This window comes from Protopterus annectens, chromosome 4.part0 (genome assembly GCF_019279795.1).
Source record: "Protopterus annectens isolate FY-2018-M chromosome 4.part0, PAN1.0, whole genome shotgun sequence".
Classification (NCBI taxonomy): domain Eukaryota; kingdom Metazoa; phylum Chordata; order Ceratodontiformes; family Protopteridae; genus Protopterus; species Protopterus annectens.
The window spans coordinates 1,988,150,093-1,988,173,923 of NC_056733.1; the positions used below are offsets into that span (position 1 = coordinate 1,988,150,093).

General features: G+C 44.2%; 1 protein-coding gene across 2 annotated transcripts in view; it reads left to right on the plus strand.

The window, feature by feature from the left end:
- The window catches only part of HMGXB3 (HMG-box containing 3), a 1,387,103-nt gene that overhangs the window by 1,040,962 nt on the left and 322,310 nt on the right, over positions 1–23,831 (plus strand). For both annotated transcript variants that reach the window (XM_044069603.1, XM_044069602.1), the window contains exon 13: positions 111–238. In XM_044069603.1, the coding sequence (XP_043925538.1) occupies positions 111–238 (128 nt within the window). The remainder of the gene's footprint in view (positions 1–110; positions 239–23,831) is intronic.

Here is a 23,831-nt window from a genome sequence, read left to right on the forward strand (position 1 = left end):
CTGGTAAATAGGTGTCTCTTCAAATTTATGCAGAGGTTTTCAAGTAATGTGTAAAAACCCACGTTTATTTCCTTAGGTTGTGTGATGCCTGGTTTCTTTTCTTTCCACAGTTCCCAAGAGAGCTCTGAAGAATGTTGGCTGTTGACAGCAACCCATTTACAGATGGTTTCTGCTCAGGCTAAGTGCTGTCTGAACCCTCGGTGTCTCGCACTGCACATGTTCACAGACATTAACTCAGGTAAGGCATAAGTACTTGAATAAAATGATCTGTAGTGGAACACTACTTGCCCCATTTTGGGGCTGAGAATATGGGTTTGAATCATAGTTTTTTTTCAAACACTTTTATTGAATTATCATTTGTGACGTAGACAAATTTACATTCATATAAAAGTAATCAAACTATATTAATATAACAAACATTATACTTCAAATATATTGCTATATGTCATATAGCCTAAGCAGTATTGCATAAAGTATTCAATTCCTGCCTTTTTTAAACAAGAAACATCTTCATTAAAACATCACTTACCACATCGGCAATCATATATTTATATAAATGAAAACAAACCACACCAACACAATCCTAGTCACAAGCATTTTACATTACAAACCATATTGACACACTCCCAGTTGCGAACATTATACGTCACTTATAATCTATCCAATCTTTCTCATTCAAACATTGCATAGCTCATTTAAGTCCTGCTGCCTTTTAGGCCTCATTCCTCCCTTGTATGTATTGTTCCCACAATTCCCATTTTTTCCCATGGAGTTTGCTCCTACCATTTTCTAGAGATCTCAGTTCTAGTTGATGTTCTTCGTCTCACATTGCTGCAGTCATAACCTGTGGGTAGTCCGCTGTCCTCGGTCAGCCCGAATACCAAAGAGCTAGGCTGGCGTCGGTCATTGTCGCCTAGAGCTGACGTCAGTACGCAGTAGTACTTAAGCGCATGACCGACGCCATATCCTCAGTCTTTCTTGCCGCGTGGTCCGAAGCAGAAGCAGCGTTTGCAAGTGCCGTTCGGCGTTCTGAAATTTTCATTTATCGAGTTTCAGACCGAAGACCAAGTTGGGCTAAGTATCCCGTTGGGGAAATTTTTGTCTTTTCTTGCCTCAGTTATCCGGATGTCAGAAAAAGTTAATAATTGTATTTCTTGTGGGAAACAGATATCTCATAGGGATTATCATTCTTTCTGTATTCCTTGCTTGGGGCCTGAGCACGACGTGGTCGGGTGTCGCTTTTGTGCTAGATTTAATAAGCACACCATTAAATGAAGATTAGACTGTGCCAGGCTTGTTTTTGGTAAACGGTGTAACTATAACATGCCGTCGGATCCTTCGACGCCCGCTACCGCTAAAAAGCGTAAGGATAAATCTTTAAGGTCTAAACCGGATGAGTCGTCCGTTGCGGACGCCGGTTCTACGGAGCCTCCGGTTGAATCTGTGGATCCTGCCGAGGGTTCGGCTGAATCCCAGGGGGAACCTTTACTTTTACAGGAGTTGGCCTCTCAGGAGTTAGGCCAGGCTGAGGGTGCTTCTCCGGTGTCTGTAGTTCCAGCTTTACAAAAGGTTATTAGGCCTTCTACTTCAGTGGCTAAAGGCCATGCTAAGGCCATACCTTGTCTTGTTGGCCCTGGTCATAGCTCTAGCTCTCCAGCCCCTGTTCCTAAAAAGCATATGTTGAAAATGGCAGAGGACTTGATTTCTTTGATCAGGGGTTCTATGCCCCCCCCCCCCAGAGAAGAGGCCTAGGGTGGAGGCAGATTTAGAGGGAATGGATCATTCCTCTGACTACTCTGACTCCTCAGCTGAAGAAATTCAGGATTTCCCTTCCTATTCAGATTCGGATGCAGAGGACTCCTGTCCGTCTGCTTCTCCTCCAGAGGATTTTTCTTTTCTGAGACTTTACATTCCATGAGGGAACATTTCAAGTGGGAAGGTCAAGATTTTTCAGATTCTCGGAAAAGGCTTAGGGAATTTTTGTTTCTGCCACAACATAGGCCCTTGGCTATTCCTCCTGTCTTAGATGTTGTTCAGGATGTTTTTTCTGAATCTTCCCTTAATCCTGATTCTTTGCCTCCGGCCCCTGTTAAGCCAGACAGGTATTACAGAGTTCCAGAAGCACATAAGTATTTGTACAAGAGTCCTAGAGCTGATCCGAAACTATTATTCAAGGTCCAAAGGGTGTTAGGGCTTCTGTGGCTAAGAATCCAGTTCCTTTGGATAAGGATTCTAGAGCGTTAGATAGGTGGGGGAAAAAAGTGTACACCTCCTCTACGTTAGCTATGAGGGCTTTGAATTGCCAATTTCATATGCTGAAGTATCAGAATTTTTGTTAGGCCAATTGAAATCTAAGGTGGATGCTTTATCTGAGGGTATAGAGTGTAAGGAGCTCCAGGAGTTGGTTCATGCATCAGATCAAGTTGGCAAACATTCTTTGCAGTGTGGTTTTGATGCTCTTCAGGCTTCATCCAGGGTGGCTGCTACAGGTTCAGTTATTCGTAGACATGCCTGGCTTAAGGATCAAAATTTGTCAGAGCATGTTAAGGCTCGGATTTTGGATGCTCCTCTTCAATCTGAAGTACTTTTTGGCCCTCCTGTGGAATCAGTTTTGAAAAAGATGGAAGATAAGGCTAAGTCTATGCAGACGGTCAAGGATTTTATAAAGGTGCAGCCCCCTAAGTTTAGTAGGAATTGGCCTGCTAGAGGATGGTCTTATCCTTCTTCGGATTATCAGTCTAAGGGCAGGTCTAGACGTGGTAGAGGCAGGGCTCACGCTCAGGGTTCTTTCAGACCTAGGACTTGGAGCTCTCCTGCACAGTCTTCTGGTGAGGGTAGGGGTCAGCCCTTTCGTAAGCAGACCCAATGACCTGTATCTTCCGCTGCCAGACCCTTCTTTACTGGCAGCTCCTCTAGGAGGAAAGTTGGGACTTTTCAAACAAAACTGGAATTTGGTCACCCAGGACCAATGGGTGTTGGATATAATAAATCAAGGCTACAAGTTTTATTTTCACACTTTTCCTCCTTTCAAAGGCATGCCGGATGTGCCTCCTCAGCAAAGGCTGGAAGCTCAGGAGCAAATTTCTCTGCTTTTGCAGATGGAGGCAATTCAGGTGGTCCCTCCGTCAGAAGTAGGCCTAGGATTTTATTCCCGTCTATTCCTAGTGCCAAAGAAAGGAAACACTTGGAGGCCAATTCTGGATTTGTCCATTCTCAATTCCTACCTAGACATTCCAAAGTTCAAGATGTTAACATTACAACAACTTCTGCCTATGCTAGGCAAAGATCACTGGATGGTAACCCTGGATCTCAAAGAGGCCTATCTTCACATCCCTATCAGGCCCAGTTGCAGGAGATTCCTGAGATTTCGGGCTGGTACTTCGCATTATCAGTTCTCTGCATTGCCCTTTGGTTTATCTACTGCCCAGGGTATTCACAAAAGTTCTGGCTCCTGTGATTGCTTTCTTCAGACAGAGAGGAATACAAATTTACCCTTATCTGGACGATTGCCTGATTCTTGCTCAAAACAAAGACATATTACTACAACATCTCCAGTATGTAATGGCAGTTTTAAGGTGCCTAGGGTATTCTGTGAACGAAATAAAGTCCAGTCTAGTACCCTCTCAGGACATGTGCTTTCTGGGTGTGAGACTGAATACAGCTTCTCAGATGGCATTTCTAACCCCGGACAAACAAAGAACTCTTCATCTTTACTTCCAGCAGTTATCAGTAATGTCCTGGCTGACTGCAAGGACAGTCCTTCAAGCCTTGGGGTTAATGGCATCTTGCATTCTAGTACTTCCCAATGCCAAACTGCATATGAGGAAGCTACAATGGTATCTCAAAAGTGTGTGGACTCAACACTGCCACAGTTTGGACACTGTCATTCGGATTATACCTTGCATCCAGAAGGAATTCTTGTGGTGGGCTCAGGAATGTCACCTAAACAAGGGACTCTCTGTGACCCGACCAGAGGCGAGTCAGATCCTAACGACGGATGCCTCGGACTTGGTTTGGGGAGCACACTTCAATGGGAAATGGATACAAGACATGTGGTCTCCCAAACTACTACATTTGCATATCAACATGAAGGAGATGTTAGCAGTTCAATTTGCTTTGATGGCCTTCAAGGACCTGCTTCAGCCGGGACAGGTGTTGATTCAAACAGACAACACAACAGTCATGTGGTACATCAACAAGCAGGGGGGAACCCATTCCTACCCTCTTTGCAGGCAAGCAATGATTTTGTGGGAGACTGCTCTGAGTTTTCGAATCAATCTTCAAGCACGGTTTCTGCCAGGAGCTCAGAACTCCCTAGCAGATATATTGAGCAGGCAAATTGTGGATCCCCACGAGTGGAAACTGGATCCTCAGGTTTTCAAACAATTGACTGTGGCTTGGGGAACTCCAGACATAGATCTGTTCACTTCTCCACTGAATTTTCAACTTCCAAAATTTTGCACAGATGTTCCACCCAGATGCTTGGAAAGTGGATGCTCTATCTTTCAGTTGGAACAAACTTCACGTTTATGCTTTTCCTCCTCTGCCTCTTCTCCCCAAGGTACTCTTGAAAGTCAGGCAGGACAAGCCTTGCATGATTCTAATAGCACCAGATTGGCCACGTCAGCATTGGTATCCTCTGCTGAGGAGTTTAATCCGGGAGCCTCCTTGGCTTCTGCAACAGGTTCCTCATTTGTTGTCCCAGTCAAACAATCATTTTCTCAATGTTCAGGTGCAGTCCCTCCATCTAACAGCCTGGCGTATTCTGTGATGGAGCCGGTGGGGTCTCAGCTTCCTCAACAGGTTTTGAATGTCATTTTGGAAGCCAGGCGGCCTAGCACTAGAAAAGTTTATGCTGATAAATGGAAGAGATTTTTTCTTTGGAGCACTGCAAAGGGTTTTGATGTTTCAGTGCCTAATTTGAGTTTTGCACTACAGTATCTTACTGAATTACTGGACAAGGGTTTGTCATTCTCTTCTGTGAAGGTTCATGCTGCAGCCATTTCTGCTCACTATGATTGTGACCCTCCTTTATTTTCTCATCCTTTGTTCAAACAATTTCTTAGAGGGGCAAAGAATATAAGACCCCCACGTAGAGCTCCTACTCCTTCCTGGGATCTCAATTTTGTTTTGGAGAAACTTACTTTACCTCCTTTTGAACCTGCAGCTACGTCTGAACTGAAGTTTTTGTCTTGGAAGACTGCTTTTTTGTTGGCCATTACTTCTGCTGGGAGGGTATCTGAATTGCAGGCACTCAAGGCAGTTGAACCCTTTTTGATATTTCATAAGGATAGAGTTTCTTTGCGAACTAACCCTACTTTTATGCCTAAAGTGGTTTCTAATGTGGCCTTGAACCAGTCTATTCATTTGCCTACTTTTTATGCTGATCCCCAAAATAAAGGGGAAAAAGTCTTGCATTCTTTAGATATACACAGGCAGTTACGTTACTATTTGAGCAGAACTAAGGAGTTCAGACAGACTCAACAGTTATTTGTTTCTTTTGCTTTGAGTTCACAAGGGAAAGCTGTTTCAAAGCAGACTATTTCAAAGTGGATTGGTCATTGTATTGCTTTTTGTTATTCTCATCATGGGAAGGATGTTCCTGCTGGGATCAGACCTCATTCTACTAGGGCTACTGCCACTTCTACTGCTTTTCTAAGGGGGTGTAGCTACTAAGGATATTTTGGAGGCAGCTACTTGGAGTTCAGTACACACTTTTACTAAACATTACCATCTCCCTCTTTATTCCAAGTCCAGGGCTGGGTTTGCCACTGCAGTTTTACAGGGCATGTTAGCAGCTCCTAATGCGTTGTAGTTTGCCAGCCTCCCTTTTCTTTGGGATTCTACCCACAGGTTATGACTGCAGCAATGTGAGACGAAGAACATAGTACAGTTTTGTACCTACCATAAATGTAGATGTTCGAGGATCCACATTGCTGCAGTCCAATTATCCCTCCCTCCCTCCTTCCCCTCTATAGTTGTGGTTGCTGGGTTTCTTTTTAGGATACTCTTTATTTCTACACTGGTGGTTGTTGGGCTTTTACTACTTTAGTTCTGGCCTTCATTTTTAGGCCTTCTGACATCTGGGGCAAGAAAGACTGAGGATATGGCGTTGGTCATGCGCTTAAGTACTACTGCGTACTGACGTCAGCTCTAGGCGACAATGACCGACGCCAGCCTAGCTCTTTGGTATTCGGGCCGACCGAGGACAGCGGACTACCCACAGGTTATGACTGCAGCAATGTGGATCCTCGAACATCTACATTTATGGTAGGTACAAAACTGTACTTTTTGTCTCTCTTACTATATTCACTACTTACAGTATAGTTGGTTTAGACTTTGATTTCCAATTTCTAATAATTGCCTTTTGGGCAGCCACCATTATTAGACACAGCAAGGCCTTACCATGTCTAGGCAGTTCCGATTCTGTATCATAGCTCAGAAAAATCATCTCCCTCATCAGACCAATCTGCCCACCCAGCATCTCTGACATTGCATCCTGCAGGGAAAGTTTAAAGTCCACCAACTCACTGCAGTCCCAGAAAATATGTTCCCAGTTTCCTCTTTCTTCCCATTCACACCTCCAGCATTTACTGGCTACCAGAGGAAAAGTTCTCTGAAGTCTACATGGGGTATAAAAATATCTATGTAAACATTTCCAGGCAAAAATCCTAAATCTTAGAGATTTTGATGCATATTTGGGAAAACATACATATATTCTCCCATTGTTTTTTTTGTGAATTGCTTATCTAATCTCTCTTCATAATCCTTTCTAACCTCCTCTGATTGATTATAGTTATTTTGCAATATTTTATATGCTGTACTAATTATTCCTTTTTATATGGAAGCTTCTGTTCTAGATTCTGTTAAAAACTCTACCAGTGCTAGTCTTTTGTGTAGGACCCCTCTGTTTCTTTCTCTTTGCCTATACTCTGATATCAGTCCCTGAACGCAATCTCTAACCTGCAGTGCAAATAAATTCTTGGCGTCTTCCCATTCTATCATCTTTCCCTCTCTAGTTATTTTCTCCCATTACCTTGATTCCTTTGCCAGTTTTCTCCAATAAATTCCAGCCCCCTCTTTCATATTGTCTGTATCCCTAATTGCAGTCATCCCTATTGGCAGAATCTTCTTTCTCCATTCCTGTGTTGGTTTAGTTCTTATAGTCCTTTCTGCTACTTTATGGATATAATATTCTGCATGATTATTGTTATTCTCCTTAAAGGTCTGCATCCAAAATCCCAGTCTCTCCTTGTTTCTTGAGCTTCCCTAGTGTTTCATCATCATCCCTTTCCACTTTGAATTGTAGTTTTCTGCTTGTGCTATGTATAGGAGTCTTAACTATGTAGCTCTGAAATACCCCTTCAAATTGGATAATTCCAACCTGCCTTGTTCTGCTGGAAGCATCATTTTATCCCACTTGACTCTTGCCATCTTCCCCTCTCACATAAAGTCCTTCAGCTCTTTATTAATTGCAGCCCACAACTTCTCCGCTGGTTGATAAAAATATGCCTGACCTGTGTATAAGACTAAAGGGACTAAAAGCATTTTAACTGCTTGTATCTTAGTACCCATATCCAGATAACAAAGCTTCCATTTTCTTAGTTTTTGTATTATCTTTTGTTTAGTCTCTTCTCACATATCCTTAGCTGCCACACTAGAATCCTTTTTAATCCATATTGCTAAATATTTCATGTTATCATGTCCCCATAAGTATAGGTATTCCTGAACCAGTTCATGTTTGGGTACATAATTTACCTCTTTTGCCTGTGTTTTATCTTCATTAATTTTGCATCCTGAAAAGATCTGAAACTGTCTCAAAATGTTCTACAAAACTGTAATAATGTCTTTTTCCTGGTTTTGTCAGGTACAAAATAATATCATCTGCAAATAAAGCCAGGTTTTCTTGACTACCATACCAATTATATCCTTGAATTTCTGAGTCCCTTATTTTCTTTGCAAATGGTTCTAAATATAATGCAAATAATAAAGGGGAAAGAAGACACCCCTAACTGGTTCCTCTGCTTAAGCAGAAATTATCAGATAGGACCCCACCATACCTCTCAACCTCTTGGAGCAAAAAATCTGGACAAAGCCTATGATGGGGGGACAAATAGGGACAGATTTTAAATATTGCCCTTACAAACTTAGAAAGTTGATAGAATAATAGGTTTTGCATTAGCATGAATTTTCCGAAGGATGTGGGGTCTTAAACTCAAATGTTTTTGGCATTATTTAATAACTTCAATCCTCAGATATTTGCCAGAAAGTGACAGATTGTAGGAAGAAAACACCAAAAATATGAGGCAAAAATCTGGACATTCTGCGAAAACCTGTACAGCTGAGAGGTATGGACCCCACCCACTTGAATTTTCACCTCCGATCCCTCATATATTCTCTTAACCAACCTTAACATTTTTTTCTGGAAATGCAAATGCTTCCCATTGCCCTTCTCATAAATTCACAGCGTACTCTGTCAAATGCTTTCCCTGCATCAAGACCCACCAACAGCAATGGTATTTTCTTACATTCTTCTTACCTCTAGATCATCAGTGTTCTGTTAATGTTGTCAAATGTTAGCCTCCCCTCCGCAAAACCACACTGATCCATATCTGTCAGTTTTGGGATTACATTTGCCATTCTTTTAGCCATTATAAACATGAACACTTTATGATCATGGTTTGGTATTGAAATTGGCTTGTATGAAGTTGGATCTGATCGAGCCTTAATCTCTGTAGGGAATTACAGCTGCCACTGTTTTCTTCCAGGACTGTGGTACTTCTCCTCTTAAGATATTGTTAAACAAATCCTTCAGGATCAGTTTTTTTCCTCCTAGTTTCCAACCTTCCACAGGAATACTGTCTATTCCTGGGGACTTTCCTGTAGCTTGTTTATACATCACAGTTTTTTTTCTCATCTCCTCTTATCCTAACTGTTAATAATTGAGCCTCATCTACCTCTAACCTTGACTTACTTATTCTTCTGTAAACATTTCCATTTGTATCTCCTCTTGATTTTATATTTCTCTACTTAGTAGACACTCTCATAGAATTTCCGAAATATTTCTAATACCTCTACAGCATCTCTTGTTACCTTCTTTGTTATAAGCTCCCCTTTCTTCTGTCTGTTGCCTGAGTCGTGTTGCTAAAAGTTTTGTGCTTTAGTCTTATAAAAAAAAAAACATTTAATCATAGTTCTGTATTAGTTCATCTCTGACAGGTTAGCAAGCAGAGGTCTTTTGGGGAGGACTGGGGAAAAATGATAAAACCCACAAACGGTGCGAAAACTAAAACTTCAAAAAAAATTTGCAGTTTGTAGAAACACTTCATATGGCAGGTTTTGTTGCACACACAAAATAGGGGATAAATATGGAACACAAAAGCAGTTTTGATGAGTAGAGCTTTACTTCGGGCTGTACTCTGTAAAATATAGACTGAAAATACTTAGTACAAAGTGACATTTAGTACAAAGTGAAAATGGTCTTACAGCAGCCTCTCCCTGCCATAATCTTTGTCATCCTGCAGAGAGAGTAGCTCTTTGACCATAAATAAAAGAAAATGATTAAAAAGAATATATGCACAAAGCTATACAGTTAGAAACAACTTGCCCAAAATATAAAAAGGAGTAATTCCCCTTCTCACTTTTAATCTGGCAGTGTTGTTAGCATAGGGGATCAAGACTATGAGCTTACAAAAAGTTGCTTCCTGTAGTCCAGGGTTTGATTCCCTGGGCCTTCTTTTTGCCTGCTTTGAGACTTTGAGTATTTCACTTAACTTGACAGTGCCCTGCAGCAGTTTAGAAATGGGTATACTCCTGAATGGTCTCCTGTACTGCATACCATGTAAACACATGTGAACTTGTGATGCTTTCAGCAGAAGAAAGTGTGAAACTTTTCTGTGTTAAATGGACTTTTTTTTCTTTGCTGCTAAACACATGATGTAGAGAGGTATACATGCTTTGTCTGGCATCCCAAAGAAGTGTACTTGCCTTTGCCCTTATTTGAGTAGCTAAGGAAGGCCCAGAAACATACCTCTCAACTGTCTGGATTTTTGCCTCATATTTTTTATCTGTTTCTCATAAAATTCTGGTTTTCTGGCAAATCACTGGCAAATCATTGAAGACTGAAGTCAGAAAACAATGACAGACATTTGAGTTCCAGATTTCATATCTTTCAGAAAAATTCTTGCTAATTCTGAACCCTTTGTTCTGTCAACTTTCCAAGTTTGTAAGTGCAGTATTTAAAAAGTGTCCCTATTTTTGGGGCCTTTGCCCTGATTACTTGCTCTAAGAGGTATGCCCTGATGTCATTCCTTATCATAGTTACAGAATTCCAGCCAGTATGCCAAAGCCTTTACATCCTCCTATTGTTGTACATTAGGTGTATGCTCCCCACTCATGCACTGAGCATAAAGGTGATGTATGTACGCTCCATACTGAGAACTACTTTGCTGTCACTCTGAACACCACAGTTGAACATCAGCCTGAATGCCTTTTGCTGAGCTGGCTTCTACCGAGCCATTTACAGATAAGTACTCCGTTAAGGTTCCTTCTTTTTCTTCCTTTCTTTGAGTATTTAGTGTCCATGTAATCCAGAAAGAGAAAATGTCAGTGTGGGAGGCAGATTCCCCATAAGGACCATCATGAGAAGTGTTTATTCTGCTTGGGTGCTTCACATGAACATACCCATTGTACTGTTTGTCAGACTTTTTTTCCCAGGTGCTTCACAGCTGTATGTCTTCTTTATCCATTCATCTTGAGAAACAAAGTTTCAAATTTTTGACCCAGGGTACCATCACAAAATCTGCCTGAGGTAGAGGCATCTCTTAAAAAAAGACCAAAAAGCCTTGGTCAGACTGCTGCTGTCCAGCATTCATGGATGTTTCTTTCAGAGCGGATAAAGACCTGAAAAGACCATCTGATGTAGATACCAGTTTCCTCTGCCATGACCCTTTCAGAGGCTGACATGGAACTGGCTTCTCGCATGTCCTCAGGTAATGCAGATATACACCATGGAAAAGTGGCTGATCATTTCTGGTGGGCCTAGGGGGAATTCCTCATATTCTAGTTAGGGAAGAAGTCCTCTGGTACCCACTAGGCATGGCTCAGAGCTGATGTCCCACTAAAGAAGAAGCAGAAAACTAAATACATTCAACCTATTACTAAGAATCCTCAGAGGGAATGTCAGGACTTGACCCAGGGCTTGTTCAATATCCTGATAGCCTTGAGACCACATCAGGGAGTATTTTTTCCTGCTTCTCCTTAGTCATCTACTGCAGCCAAGAGGACTAAGGATTCTGATTCTTCAAATGAGGGGGAGGACTTAGGAGATGAGTCATTGGCTTACTCTTCACAAATTCTCACCTTTGGACTGATTCCTGTGAAGAGTTGCCCTTTGGGGATACAGTAGTTTGAATAATGAAGAATTTTAAGTGTGATTACTCACAAACCTCTGATATTCAAAAGAGGTAATCTGATGTCATTTTAATTCAGTCCTCAGTTGTTGGGTTCAGTTCCAATCCTCTGATCTGACTCCGTCGCTTCTTCCACCTCATGGAAGACTGAAACTCTCGAGCTCCCCCCTTTACCCATAATGCCCTAGTCATCTAACATACCTCAAGTCTTGTTTGCTGCCCCTTATACCTGCAAAGCAGTAAAAAATTAAAGAATCTTGGACTCAAACAAAGGAACTGTAGTTCCTTCGCATCTTTCAATCTTTCTAAGAATCAACCAAGGAGGGGGGGTTGGTGGGAGAGATGTTGAGAGAGAATGAAAACAGACAACACAGATGGAATAGTATGATACGTACATAACTTTTTTTTATCTGATGTTGTCATTTTCACTCAACTGGTGGGACAGAGTCCCCAGCTGCGTAAATCCTGGCAGGACTCTAAGTAAGGATATTCCTGAGAACAGCTGAGCCAAAGGCTGCTCTTCCCTTGGAGACCAGATCCAGTCTGTAATGAGCAAGAAAAGTATGTGGATTAGACCAAGTTGCAGTTGCACACATCATCCAAGGAAGTTCTAGACAGAAATGCTGAAGAAGATTCCAGTGATCTAGTGGAATGGGCTTTGGTGGTTTTGGTAACAGCAAACCCATTTCTTTTGTTACAAATGTAATACAGTCAGTTAGTCGTTTGGTTTGCCTAATTTTGATTCCAAAAAGGAAACAAATTGATCTGAAGTTGTTTTCATTTGGTCTTCAACCTGAGGGACTTCGATCTGGCTTGGATCCAACTTGGCCGTATACTCCAGCATCAGATCCAAAGTCCAAGTTTGTCCCCTACCCATAATGCCCCACTGTCCCTCCTCCCCTCAGATCTTGTTTGCCACTCGATTTGAACAGGACGAGTTTTCATTGCTCCAAGCTCCATAGTACGTAAGTGTTGCTTTTTGGGTCTTTATTCTTCTCCTTTTCTCTTCCTTCTAGTTATCTATCTTTCTAAACCCCTACCTTCTCTTTTCGCATCGGCATTGGTCTCTCTTAAAAAAAAAAAATCTACCCTCATTCTTTTCTATCCTTATCCTAGCGTGTGTGAGTGATTTGGGCCTTCCTTTGCCATGGCTGATACCCCTAAGCCAAGCATTAGGAAGTGTGCAGAGTGTGGGCATAAGCTACCATCCTCCAATGCCCACACACTGTGTGTTGTCTTTTCGGGAGCTTCCCGTTTAGATTCCTCCTGTTCAATCTGCGTGGGCTTCAACCCCCATGCTTTGATCGACAGGAGGAACAAGCTTATTTTAAAGGGCCTTCGCCCACCTCCTGCAGAGGCCTCTTCTTCCTCCTCTTCGGCTTCTGGGACTCTATGTCCTGCTAAGAATTCCGGAGATGGGGAGAAGGCCCATCCTAAAGAGCGGGATCGGCCTAGGAAGAGGTCTCCAGAGTGCTCTTCCTTGGCCAAGCCTCCATCCAAGTCCTGCCTGGATATGAGCTGGTGTTCCCCTCGGCTCCGGTTTCCATGCTTCTCCCGAAACCAGAGACTTCTCAAACTCTGTCCATAACCACCGACTCTCCTCTGCGCCATTTTAGGCTGGGGTCGATGGCCTTTTCAGTCCAGTCCAGTTGGATTCTGTCTGAAGCCGAGGTGGACAGGATGATGTTGAAATTCCTTCTGGCCCAGATTCAGCTGGGATTCTTGCTTGCTCCATCCCCCACCGGGTCTGGGAGAACGCAGTCCGACTTCCTCCCTTTCTCTCCTTCTCCAATCCATTCTTTGGTTTGAATCCTTGGGTCAGAGGTTCCTGGCTGTTGAGGGGCTGGTGACGATGGTCCCTGGTACCTCGATCCCAACTGTTGCCTTGAATGGTTTGGCTCCATTGTTTTTGGAGCAGACTGACTGACTGAGCCATAGTCTCTGTGTCGGATCCAAGGGGATGGCATTGACTTTGAGATTTTTGAGGTCGTCCCTTCCCCTTGGAGCCTCTGTGCTAGACGACTCGGCTCTGGCTCTTCCCTCGGCACCAGGTGGCTCAGCTCCTCCTCCACCCTCAACTACAAGGGCAGAACATCTGGCCTTGGCCCTGGCCGTTCTTCCTTCTGGTGTCTGCTCACCTTTGGTGTTTGAGGTGATAGAGAGGGTCCTTTCAGCTCCTTCGAGAGTCTTGACACGCTTGTCCTCTGATTCCACCCTGGCTCCCTCTCTTTCTGGGCCGGAGTCTTCTGTCCTCCCCTCTCAGGGACAGCTTGCTGCCAGTTCGCCTCAGAGACGTTCAGATCCTGGAACTTCTGAATCCTCCCCGGAGTCCCCCCCAGGAGCCCTACATACAAGAGAAGCTACTTAGACTCCCCGCCGGAGTCTCTCACTGATGATACTGACTTGGAGGAAGGGGAGGGCTCCTTCCAAACACCCCTGGAGGATGTCTTCTTTGAAGACATCATGGAGATCCTTTGCCAATGTGGTTGGTGGTCTACCCTCAAGCCCAGTCCTGACGAGTCAGTATTCCTGGAGGCATTTGGCAAATGACCTTCTACCTCTTGGGTGCCCCCCCCCTCCTCCGCAGATACTTTCGTGGATCTCATCTCAACTAGGTCATGAAAGGAACTGGACACAGTTGAGCCCATCCCCAGGCACCCAGACAAGGTTCTTAGCACCCCGTCTAACAAGCCCCATTGGTCCAAGGGGTCCCCAATTGCGGCCACTAAGAAGGAGCTGACTCGAGAGCTCCTCAGTCCACCTTCCAGGCAGGGAGTCTCGGGCGATGGATTGTTTTGGAAAGCGAGCCTATGCTTCAGCCACTTTTGCCTTATGTGCACTGAATTACTTGGCATATGTAATCAGACTGCAGAGGGACTGTCAAGTAGGTCGCTGAGTCAGCCTCAGGGTCCATACCTACACAGGAGAAGGTCTTCTCCTCCCATATGGCCATCCTCACTTCTGTTTCAAATACGTCCATGACGCTTCTCTTACATGCTACCGAGGGTGTTCGAGGGCTGCAGGGACTGGAGTAGCCATCAAGTGACATGCCTGGCTCCAGCTTTGAGCCTTTTCGGAGTCCTTGAAGGCATCTTTCACTAACGCTCCCTACGATGGTTCCACTTTATTTGGAGAACAGTTCGTAACATGTTAACCCAGAGCAAGAAGGACAGGAAGACCTTGTCTGTCATCAGGATCTGATTCTCCACTCCACAAAGATCCTTTTCAAGGAATCAGCATGAGGTCAGGAAGCTGTGGTTTCATAAATCTCAGGGTTCTTCCCAAGAAGCTCAGGATATGTCTTCTCCTGGGGCAGAGGGGGGATACAACAGGCACCAGGGTGTCCGAAGAACCAGAGGTCTTAGGATTCTTTCCCAGACAGACCCTTTCAGCAATCCTGAGGGATTGCCTGACTGCTCGTCTCTGGAGGCAGTCGGGTGGCACTTGTCTCTGCACTCAACAGCCTGGGAGTCCATTATAAATGATCGTTGGGTTCTGCAGGTCATATCCAGAATTTACTCTATCCCTTTTCTTCACCCCCCCCCTTTCCACCCAGACACCTCCCAGACGTTCCACCCAGTCAACTGGAGGAGGAAGCCGTAGAAATTGCCAGGCTGCTTGCAAAATGAGTCATCCAGCCCATCCCCTCATACCAGCCTGGATCAGGCATTTATTCCAGGTTTTTTTTGATGCCATAGAAAACAGGGGATTTAAGAACCATTCTGGATTTTTTGACCGTGAACCTGTCCATTGTCAAGACAAAGTTTTGGATGGTCACCCTTCAGTCCCTTCTGCCCTTCCTGCAGATGAACGACTGGATGTGCTCGATGGACCTCCAGGATGTGTACTACCATATCAAGATGGACAGGCACTCCCAGAGGTTTCTCCACTTCCAGCTGGGAGCCAATCATTTTCAGTTCATCGTACTCTCCTTTGGATTCAGCACTGCCCCCCCAGGTGTTTACCAAAGTAGTGGCGGCTCATCTGAGGCTGCAGGGATTTCAGGTCTTTCCTTAATGGGATGATTGGCTCCTCTCCACTCCCTACAGGCGTCAGCTAATTCAGACCAGGGGATTGTGTTCATATGGCCCTGTCCCTGGGTATTACCATAAATCTCAACAAGTCTCAACTGACACCAGTTCAGGTGTTGGATTTCATAGGTGCTCGACTCGACCCTATAGAGAAGGAAAGGTGTTTCTGTCTCTAGACAGACTGTCATCACTCTGTCATCATTTACAGGACATTCTTCAATCCCAGTTACCCCTGGCATGCTTTGGTCTTTTGGCGTTGGGTCTATGGCGGCCACAGTCACCTTGGTTCCAACTGCGCACCCTCATATGAGGATCTTGCAGTGGACCCTAGCAGTTCAATGGTCTTTGCTAGTCCTTCCCTTGTCCCACCCATGTTTGACTGTTGCGTGTTTGCGGGGGCTCCCTTTTTTGGTGGTTCCAATCACCGGACCTCCTCCTAGGTCGGCCGTTTGTTCTCCCCTCTCCCACGTTCATGGTGACCACGGATGCCTCCCTGCTGTGTTGCAGGGGGAGGGGATTACATGGGAAGGATGGTCTAAGGCACATGAGCTGTTCTTGAGGCCAGTCTGCATATCAGTGTCCTGGAGATGAGGGCAGTGCTTTTGGCATTGTAAGTTCTCCATGCCTCTCTTCTTCCTGGGACTATGGGCATACAGACAGGCAGTATGTCAGTGGTCTGGTACATCAACAAATGGGGGGGGGGGGGATCAGGTCCTATCCCCTTTGCCACGAGACCATGAGATTGTGGAAGTGGGCGATCTCCACTGGCCGTTGTCTAGTCACAATGCACATTCCGGGGAAGTCCAACATTCTTGCGGACAGGCTCAGATGGTCTAGTCTGATGCCTTACGAGTGGTCTCTGAATTTGTCAGTAGCAGACAAGATCTTTCTAAAGTGGGGTCAGCCTTGCAGCGATCTGTTCACTTCTACTTCCAACACAAAGTGCAGTGAGTATTTCACTCTGATCCCCCCCCCTCCCCGAGGGAGTCCCCCAGAGATGCTCTAGTCCATGCTTGGCCCTACGGTCTACTATATGCGTATCTTTCACTTCCTGTTATTCCTAAGGTCATTCAGAAAGCTCAGCAGCTGGAGAGTTCATTTATTCTTATTGCCCCTTTCTGGCCTCGTCAGGTTTGGTTTCCCACTCTGTGGTCTCATTATAGTGTGTTCTCCCTAGATTCTGGATCTTGGTCCTGGATTTGATTAGGCACCTGTCAGGGGTTCCTCACCCAAATTTAGTCATCCTAAAGCTCACGGCTTGGCTGCTCCAATTTCCATGATAGCCAGGCATACCTCTCAACTGTACAGATTTTCACATCATATTTTTGGTCCATTTTCATAAAATTGTGGTTTTATGGCATATTAGTGGAAAGTCATTAAAGACTGAAGTTAGAAAATAATGACTAGAGATTTGAGTTTCAGACTTTATACCCTTCATAAAATTTATGCTAATGCAAAGTCTATTATTCTAACAACTTTCTAAGTTTGTAAGAACAATATTTAAAAATTGTTCCAATTTTTGAACCTTTGTCCCACTTTTATTGATGGCTTTGTCCAGATTTCTTGCCCTAAGAGATTGAGAGGTATGTAGCCAGGACTCCCAGGCTTTCTTCTCCTGTTAAGAAGATCCTGATTGTGGCTCATAAAACTTTTGCCAGGAAGGTCTACTCTAACAAATGGAAGCGTTTTTCAGTCTGGGCTTCTCAGCATGACCTGGATCCTTTTACAGCAGCAGTCTCTGCCATTTTGGATTTTTTGGCAGCTATTTTTAATTGTGGAACTAGTCTCTGCTGTTAAGGTCCAATTGGCTGCGAGTTCCAGTTTCCATGTGGGTGAAATTTCGGCCTTTTTAGCTTCATCTAAACTTTGTAAGGTCTTTCTGAAGGGTACCTTTCTTCTTAGGCCTCTGGTTAAGGACCCCACGTCTCCTAGGGATCTTATTGTTCTGCAGGCTATAGTTTCTCCCCCATTTGAACCAGCTGCCTCGGTTGATTTGCAGTTTTTGTCATGGAAATCTGCCTTTTTGGTGGCAATTACCTCAGCCAAGAGGGTTTCTGAGCTTCAAGCATAATTTATTAAGCCTCCTTATCTAGTTTTCCATAAAGACAGAGTGTCCCTGCAGACCAACCCATCTTTCTTGCCGAAGGTGGCTTCAGAATCCAGCATTAACCAGGTCATTAATTTGTCAGTCTTCTTTCCAAATTTCCAAAGTAAAGGGGAGTGCAAATTACACCTACTTGACGTGCACAGGCAGCTGATTTCTTACTGCATAGAACCATAAGTCTGTGTAAATCGGATTAGTATTTTGTCTCTTTCTAAACCCTTTTTGGGAAAGCCTTTCTCTAAGGTTACCATTGCTCATTGGATTTTAAAGTATATTTCTTTGGACTATCAAGATAAAGGTCTGTCTCCACCTCGACATGTCCAGGCGCATTCTACCAGATCAATGTCTACTTCTGCGACTTTTTAGTTCAGGGGTTCTCTTGATATCTGTTCTGTTGCGACCTGGGCTTCATCATATATTTTCATTTCTCATTATAAATTAGATCTTCTCTCCAGGAGCAGGGCATCTTTTGGCTCAGCCATGGTCCGGAATATCCTTCCATGAGGACCTCCCAGGTTTTTGTTGGTAGCTAGGGACTCTGTCCCTCAGGTTGAAGACCAAATGAAAACAACAACTTCAGATAAATAAGTTATGTACCTACCATAATGTTCCATCTGAGTTGTTGCTTTTCATTTGTCTTCAACTGTCTCTCCCTCCATTCTCCTGCCTTGTTTTTGGGCTGTGTAGTAGACTGGACTAAAGAAATGTAGACCCTCTTGTCCTAGCTAGCTTTCAACATGTGGACCTTTATACGATTGTGCCAGGCTTTATAAGCATGTTGGCCTTTTAGGTGGGTGCTGTTCTGCAACAAACTATCTGAAGCTAGGAGGGAGAGCGGGGCATTATGGGTAGGGGAGGACCTTAGACTTTGGATCCAATGCTGGAGTATGCGGCCGAGTTGGATCCGTGCTGGATTTGAGTCCCTCAGGTTGAAGACAAATGAAAAGCAACAACTCAGATGGAACGTTATGGCAAGTACATAAGTTATTTTTCTGATTTCCTCAAATTTTTGGTTCTGTTAAGATAAAAACATAATTGTCTGTGAACATTCAATAGGTGTAGCATATACTCTCCTTTATTTGAGAAATTTGGAAAGAAGACTGAAAGGTTGATTTACCTGCTTAATATTGGATTCTGACACCAGCTTCGATAGAAAGGAAGGATTGGTCCACAAAGATACTCTGTCCTTATGAAAAATCAAGTGACAGAAGTAATAGCAACCAAAAAGATAGTTTTCCAAGTGAAAAAGTTTAGTTCACACTTAGCTGATGGTTCAAAAGGCAGTTGGGTTAAAGTTTGTAAAACAATGTTTAAATCCCAAGGAGGAGTGGGATCCTTTAACAGAGGTCTACATAGGAAAGTTTCTCTAAGAAAAGCTGTGCAAAGTTTGGAGGATGCTAAAGTTGAATTATTTACACCTGTGTGATAATTAGAAATGGCAGCTAGTTGTACTCTTACAGTGGAGGAGTTAGTACGTTCATTGAAAATGATAGCTAAAAGTCAAGAACCTTAGGAAATGGTGCTGAAAAAGTCTAAATTCTTTTTATGTGCCCAAACAACAAATCTTTTCCATTTACGTCTGTGATGTTTTTTAGTGGAAGCTTTGTGGGACGATAAAATAATGTGATGAGCAGGGGAGGAGGGCCTGGGTTGTCTAGCAATTAATGTAATTGGAGAAACCATACGGTCATCTTGAGGCCTGAAATTGTCAGGATGATTCATGTCTGTCAGGTGAGACAATAGGTCTGGATTTGGATCCAGAATCCAGGGTGGATGAAAATGTTGAGGCCAAAGAAAGGGAAACCGTATCTGACATGGCCAGTAAGGGACAATGAGAATTACTGTGCTGTTAACTAGAGATGCTTTCTGAAGGAATTTGAGGATATGGGGTAATGGGGGTAGGCATATAGGAGACTGGAGGGCCAGTCATGAAGTAGAGCATTCCTTGTCGACTCCCCCAGTGGGGTGGATCAGGGCAAAGAACCAAAGCATAGTTGGCTCCATCGACAGAAAATTCTCTCTCACACCTTCATGTTGAGAAACCACTTATGAGGCATTAGAATAGACCTGCTTAACTTATCAGTCACAATGGACTTCCCTGGAATGTGTGTTTCTATGAGAAAATGAATGGATGAAATTGCCCATTGCCATACTTGCATAGCTTCTCGACAGACAGGTAAGATTTTGGTTCCCCCTTGTTTGTTGTTGTACCAGACCACCGACATATTGTCCGCCTTGATCACAGTAGTCCCAGTGGGGAGTGTCTTGGAAGTCTTACAAAGCTAGGAAGACCGCTCTCATTTCCAGGACATTGATATGTGTGTTTTGGTCTCATTGGAGGACCATGTGACTTGGACCATCTTTCCCAATCTGGGAGGCGTCCATGATCACTATGACCTTGGGTTGGGGAAGAATAAAGGGGCGGCATTCTTGTATTTGACTGGAGTGTACCCACCATAGAAGGTAATTTTTGCAGGCTTGCATTATTTTTATTTGACTGGAAAATGGTTGATGGAAAATGGACCACTGAGTTGTGAGTGTCCATTGAAGATTCCTCATATGGTACCTTGCCAATGGTATGAGAATAATTGCCGCTGACATGGATCCCAAAGCTTGGAGGATCAGTTGAGCAGAAAGTGAAGAACTCTGAATGCTCTTTTTGACCTGGAACTGAATAATTTGAACTCTGGACAGAGGAAGAGAGGCTGTTTGAGTGACTGTAGTGAGCAAGGCACCTACAAATTCCAATATCTTTGTTGGTTTGGGATGAGATTAGTTGTAATTGATAGAAATTCCCAGACAAGATCATAACTGGAGTGTGTAGTCTCAAGCTTTTATCAGTTGAGGCCTGGTCGGAACATTTATGAGCCAGTTGTCCAAATATGGAAACACCTGTAATCCCTGCAGTCTCAACTGAGCTGCTATTACTGCTAGACACTTGGTAAACACCCTGGGGGCTGTGATGGTACCAAAGGGCAGAGCCCTGGGGTACTGTGATCATACCAAAGGGCAGAGCTCTGAACTGGTAATGACTGGCTCCCAGCCAGAAGTGTAGATACTTCCTGGGGACCATCTGTTCATTTGTTATGTGTTAGTAGGTATCGTGAAAATCTGTCAAGCACATCCAGTCATCCTTGTGCAGAAAAGGCAGAATGGACTGAACTGTGATCAGCCAGAGCTGTATGTACTGAACTGATTAAGATTGCTGAGATCCAAAATTGGTCTCTGGTACCCTTTTTTCTTTTTCACTAAAAAGAATCGTGAATAAGTTCCAGACTCTTTCTGATCTGAGAGGACGTGTTGGATGACTCTTTTTTTTTTTTTTCTTAGTTTCTATTTCTGCTGTTTACCTCTGATTGGGTGGAACATTGAGGATTTTGTTTACTACTAGCAGGAGTGGATAGGAAAATGGTATTGTATAACCTCTGGATATTACCCTCCACACCCATGAATCTTTTGTAATTTCTAGCCAGGCTCACTGGTGCAGGGATAAACAACTCCTGACTACCTGCAGAGATAGACACTTGGGCCTCCTTTCAGAAGCACTGATAGGATCTATCAGACAAGGTGTCCCAAGATCCCTGGTTATGCGGACTACCTCTGCTGTAGGGATGGCATCTTCCATTAGAGTTCCACCTTGTGCCCCTGGGGTAATTGTCTCCACATGGATCTTGGAAGGGACACTGGGATGCTTCTGCCATTGCCCTGTGTTGGATGCTTCATTCGATACATTTGCAGCTGCTGCTTTGGCACCTAATTCCAAGCTTTTACCATCTTCCAAACTTCTTCCTTCTGATAAAGACAGTTGAACTACAGAGAAGCTGGGGAAAAAGGTGTAACTTCTGCTCTCTGGCCTTCAGGACTATAAATTATCAAACCCATATGACTAGGTATGTTTTGACCCTTTTGTCTCAACTTGGGGCAGGGGTCAGACCTTCCTAACTCTGAAGGTAAGAGTGCTGCCCTCTCCTTATTGAATTCCAGTTGCCCATCACTCCATCAAATATAGTTATGATGCACCTGATGGATCCTTTTGAGTGACTGCTTCATGTTTAGTTATGAGACAGTAGTCTTGGCTTCGCCTCCAGGCTTTACCTGATGATATTAAGGCCAAGCTCCTAGATGTTCCTCTGGACAATCAAAATATGTTTGGTGCTGCTGCTGACTTGTTTAAGACTCTACAAGACAGAGGTAAGTTTATCCAGCATCTTAAGCACATATTTGTTTCTCCCATATCCAGCTTCCAGATAAACTATCCTTCTTAGTCTGCCTTTGTTCGGAGGCAGCTTTGTAAGTCTTTTAAAGGGAAAAGGGTTGTTAAGCATGTATTCTCTTATAAACTCACCTAGACTTCTAAAACTCAAAAGCCCCTTTTTCAGGACAGATCTGCCCCATCCGACATATTTTTCCCCTTCCCCTTAGCCAGGTTCTCCTGACTCTCAAGCTTTCCCTGTCTCTTCCTGTCAGGCAGTCGATTATTTCAGACTCCTGGGTTCTGATATGGAACAACCCCCCCCCCCCGATCTTCCTCAACTTCCTGTAGACAAACGTCCTCAATGTTCTTCATCTCACATTGCTGCAGTCCTTACATATGGGTAGTCCGCTGTCCTCGGTCGGCCCGAATACCAAAGTATTAGGCTGACGTCGGTCAAGGCGCTTAAAACTGACATCAGGACGTCAGGGTACAAATGCGCATGACCGACGTCATATCCTCAGTCTTTTTTGCCGCATGGTCCGATGCAGAAGCAGCGTTGCAAGTGCCGTTCGGCGTTCTGAAATTTTTCGAGTTCGGAGTTTCAGACCGAATCCAAGTTGGCTAAGTACCCCGTTGGGGAATATTTTGTTTTTTTCTTGCCTCAGTATTTTACCGGATGTCAGTTTTACTCCAGATGTCCTTCAAGGATGCATCTGCAGTCATAACAAATGGGTTGTCCTGTCGTCAGGCAGCCCTTCGGTCGGCCGGATTCCAAAGTCTGGGTCCAGCTTCGGCTGATGTCGCACTTCACCCGACGTCATCTCTGCTGGTCTTCGGGTATAAAGGCATCAGCCGACGCCATTTTCCTCAGTCTTTCTTGCCGCGCGGTGCCCGAAGCAGAAGCTGTTCGCAAGTGCCGGTCGGTCAGATCCAGAGATTACTACTACCGAATACTACTTCGAAGACTTCTAAAAAGCTAAGTACCCCGTTGGGGACTCTTTCTTGCCTCAGCCGATGTCAGAAAAAGTCAATAACTGTTTAACTTGTGGGAAACAAATACCTCATAAAGATTTCCACTCTTTACTGCCTGCCTTGCTTAGGCCCAGACCACGACGTAGCAGCCTGTTCGGCCTGTGCTTCCTTCAACCGACGAACGCTTAGGCGTCGGTCGGAGTTTGCTGAACAGTTTTTCGGCTCAGATTTTGTGTACATTATGCCGTCGGATCCTCCGACTACCCAAATTGTTAAAAAACGCAAAGAAAAAGACCGACACTCGCGGTCCGCGGTTTCGGCCGAAACCACGGTTAAGCAAGCCGCAAGTGTCTCTGTTTCGGCCGAAACCGAGAAAACCGGTCAATCTTCAGCCGAATCCATGACTACTACTGAGGCTCCTGCTACCTTAGTTGAATCGGCCTCAGAAGTTTTGCCTACTACGGTGGTTCCTAGTGATTTATCAGACACCATTCCTTTGGATGTCTCTACCCCAGCACGTGGTGCTGCTAGGCCTCCTGCAGCCATGTCTATTAAGGCCTTCGCCAGGGCTAAAGCAGCCAAAACTGTTAAATCAGTGCCTGTTAAGCCCCCCTCACACAGACCCACTTCTAGTTCACAAATGCTTACTCTGGCAGAGGATTTAATATCCTTAATGAGGGGATCCCAATCTCACCCAGACAGGGCCTCTCAGCCCCCAGAAAAAAGACCTAGAGCAGAGCCCCCCGAGCCAGTGTCCTCTGATGATTCTTCGGATGACTCAGACATTACAGATCAGCCAGAGGCTCCTTTTTCTACTTATGAAGATTCCGATGCTGAAGAATCCATTCCATCTGCCTCTCCACCAGAGGAATTTTCCTTTGGGGAAACCTTACATGCCATGAGAGAACAATTCCAATGGCAGGGACAAGATTTCTCAGATTCAAGAAAAGGCTTAGGACATTTCTGCACTTACCACAACATAGGCCCTTAGCTATACCTCCAGTACTGCCTGTTGTGGATGATGCATTTAATGATGTTTGCACTGCTCCTGATACTTTACCTCCAGCCCCTGCCAAACCAGATAGATTTTACAGGGTGCCAGACACTCATCACCACCT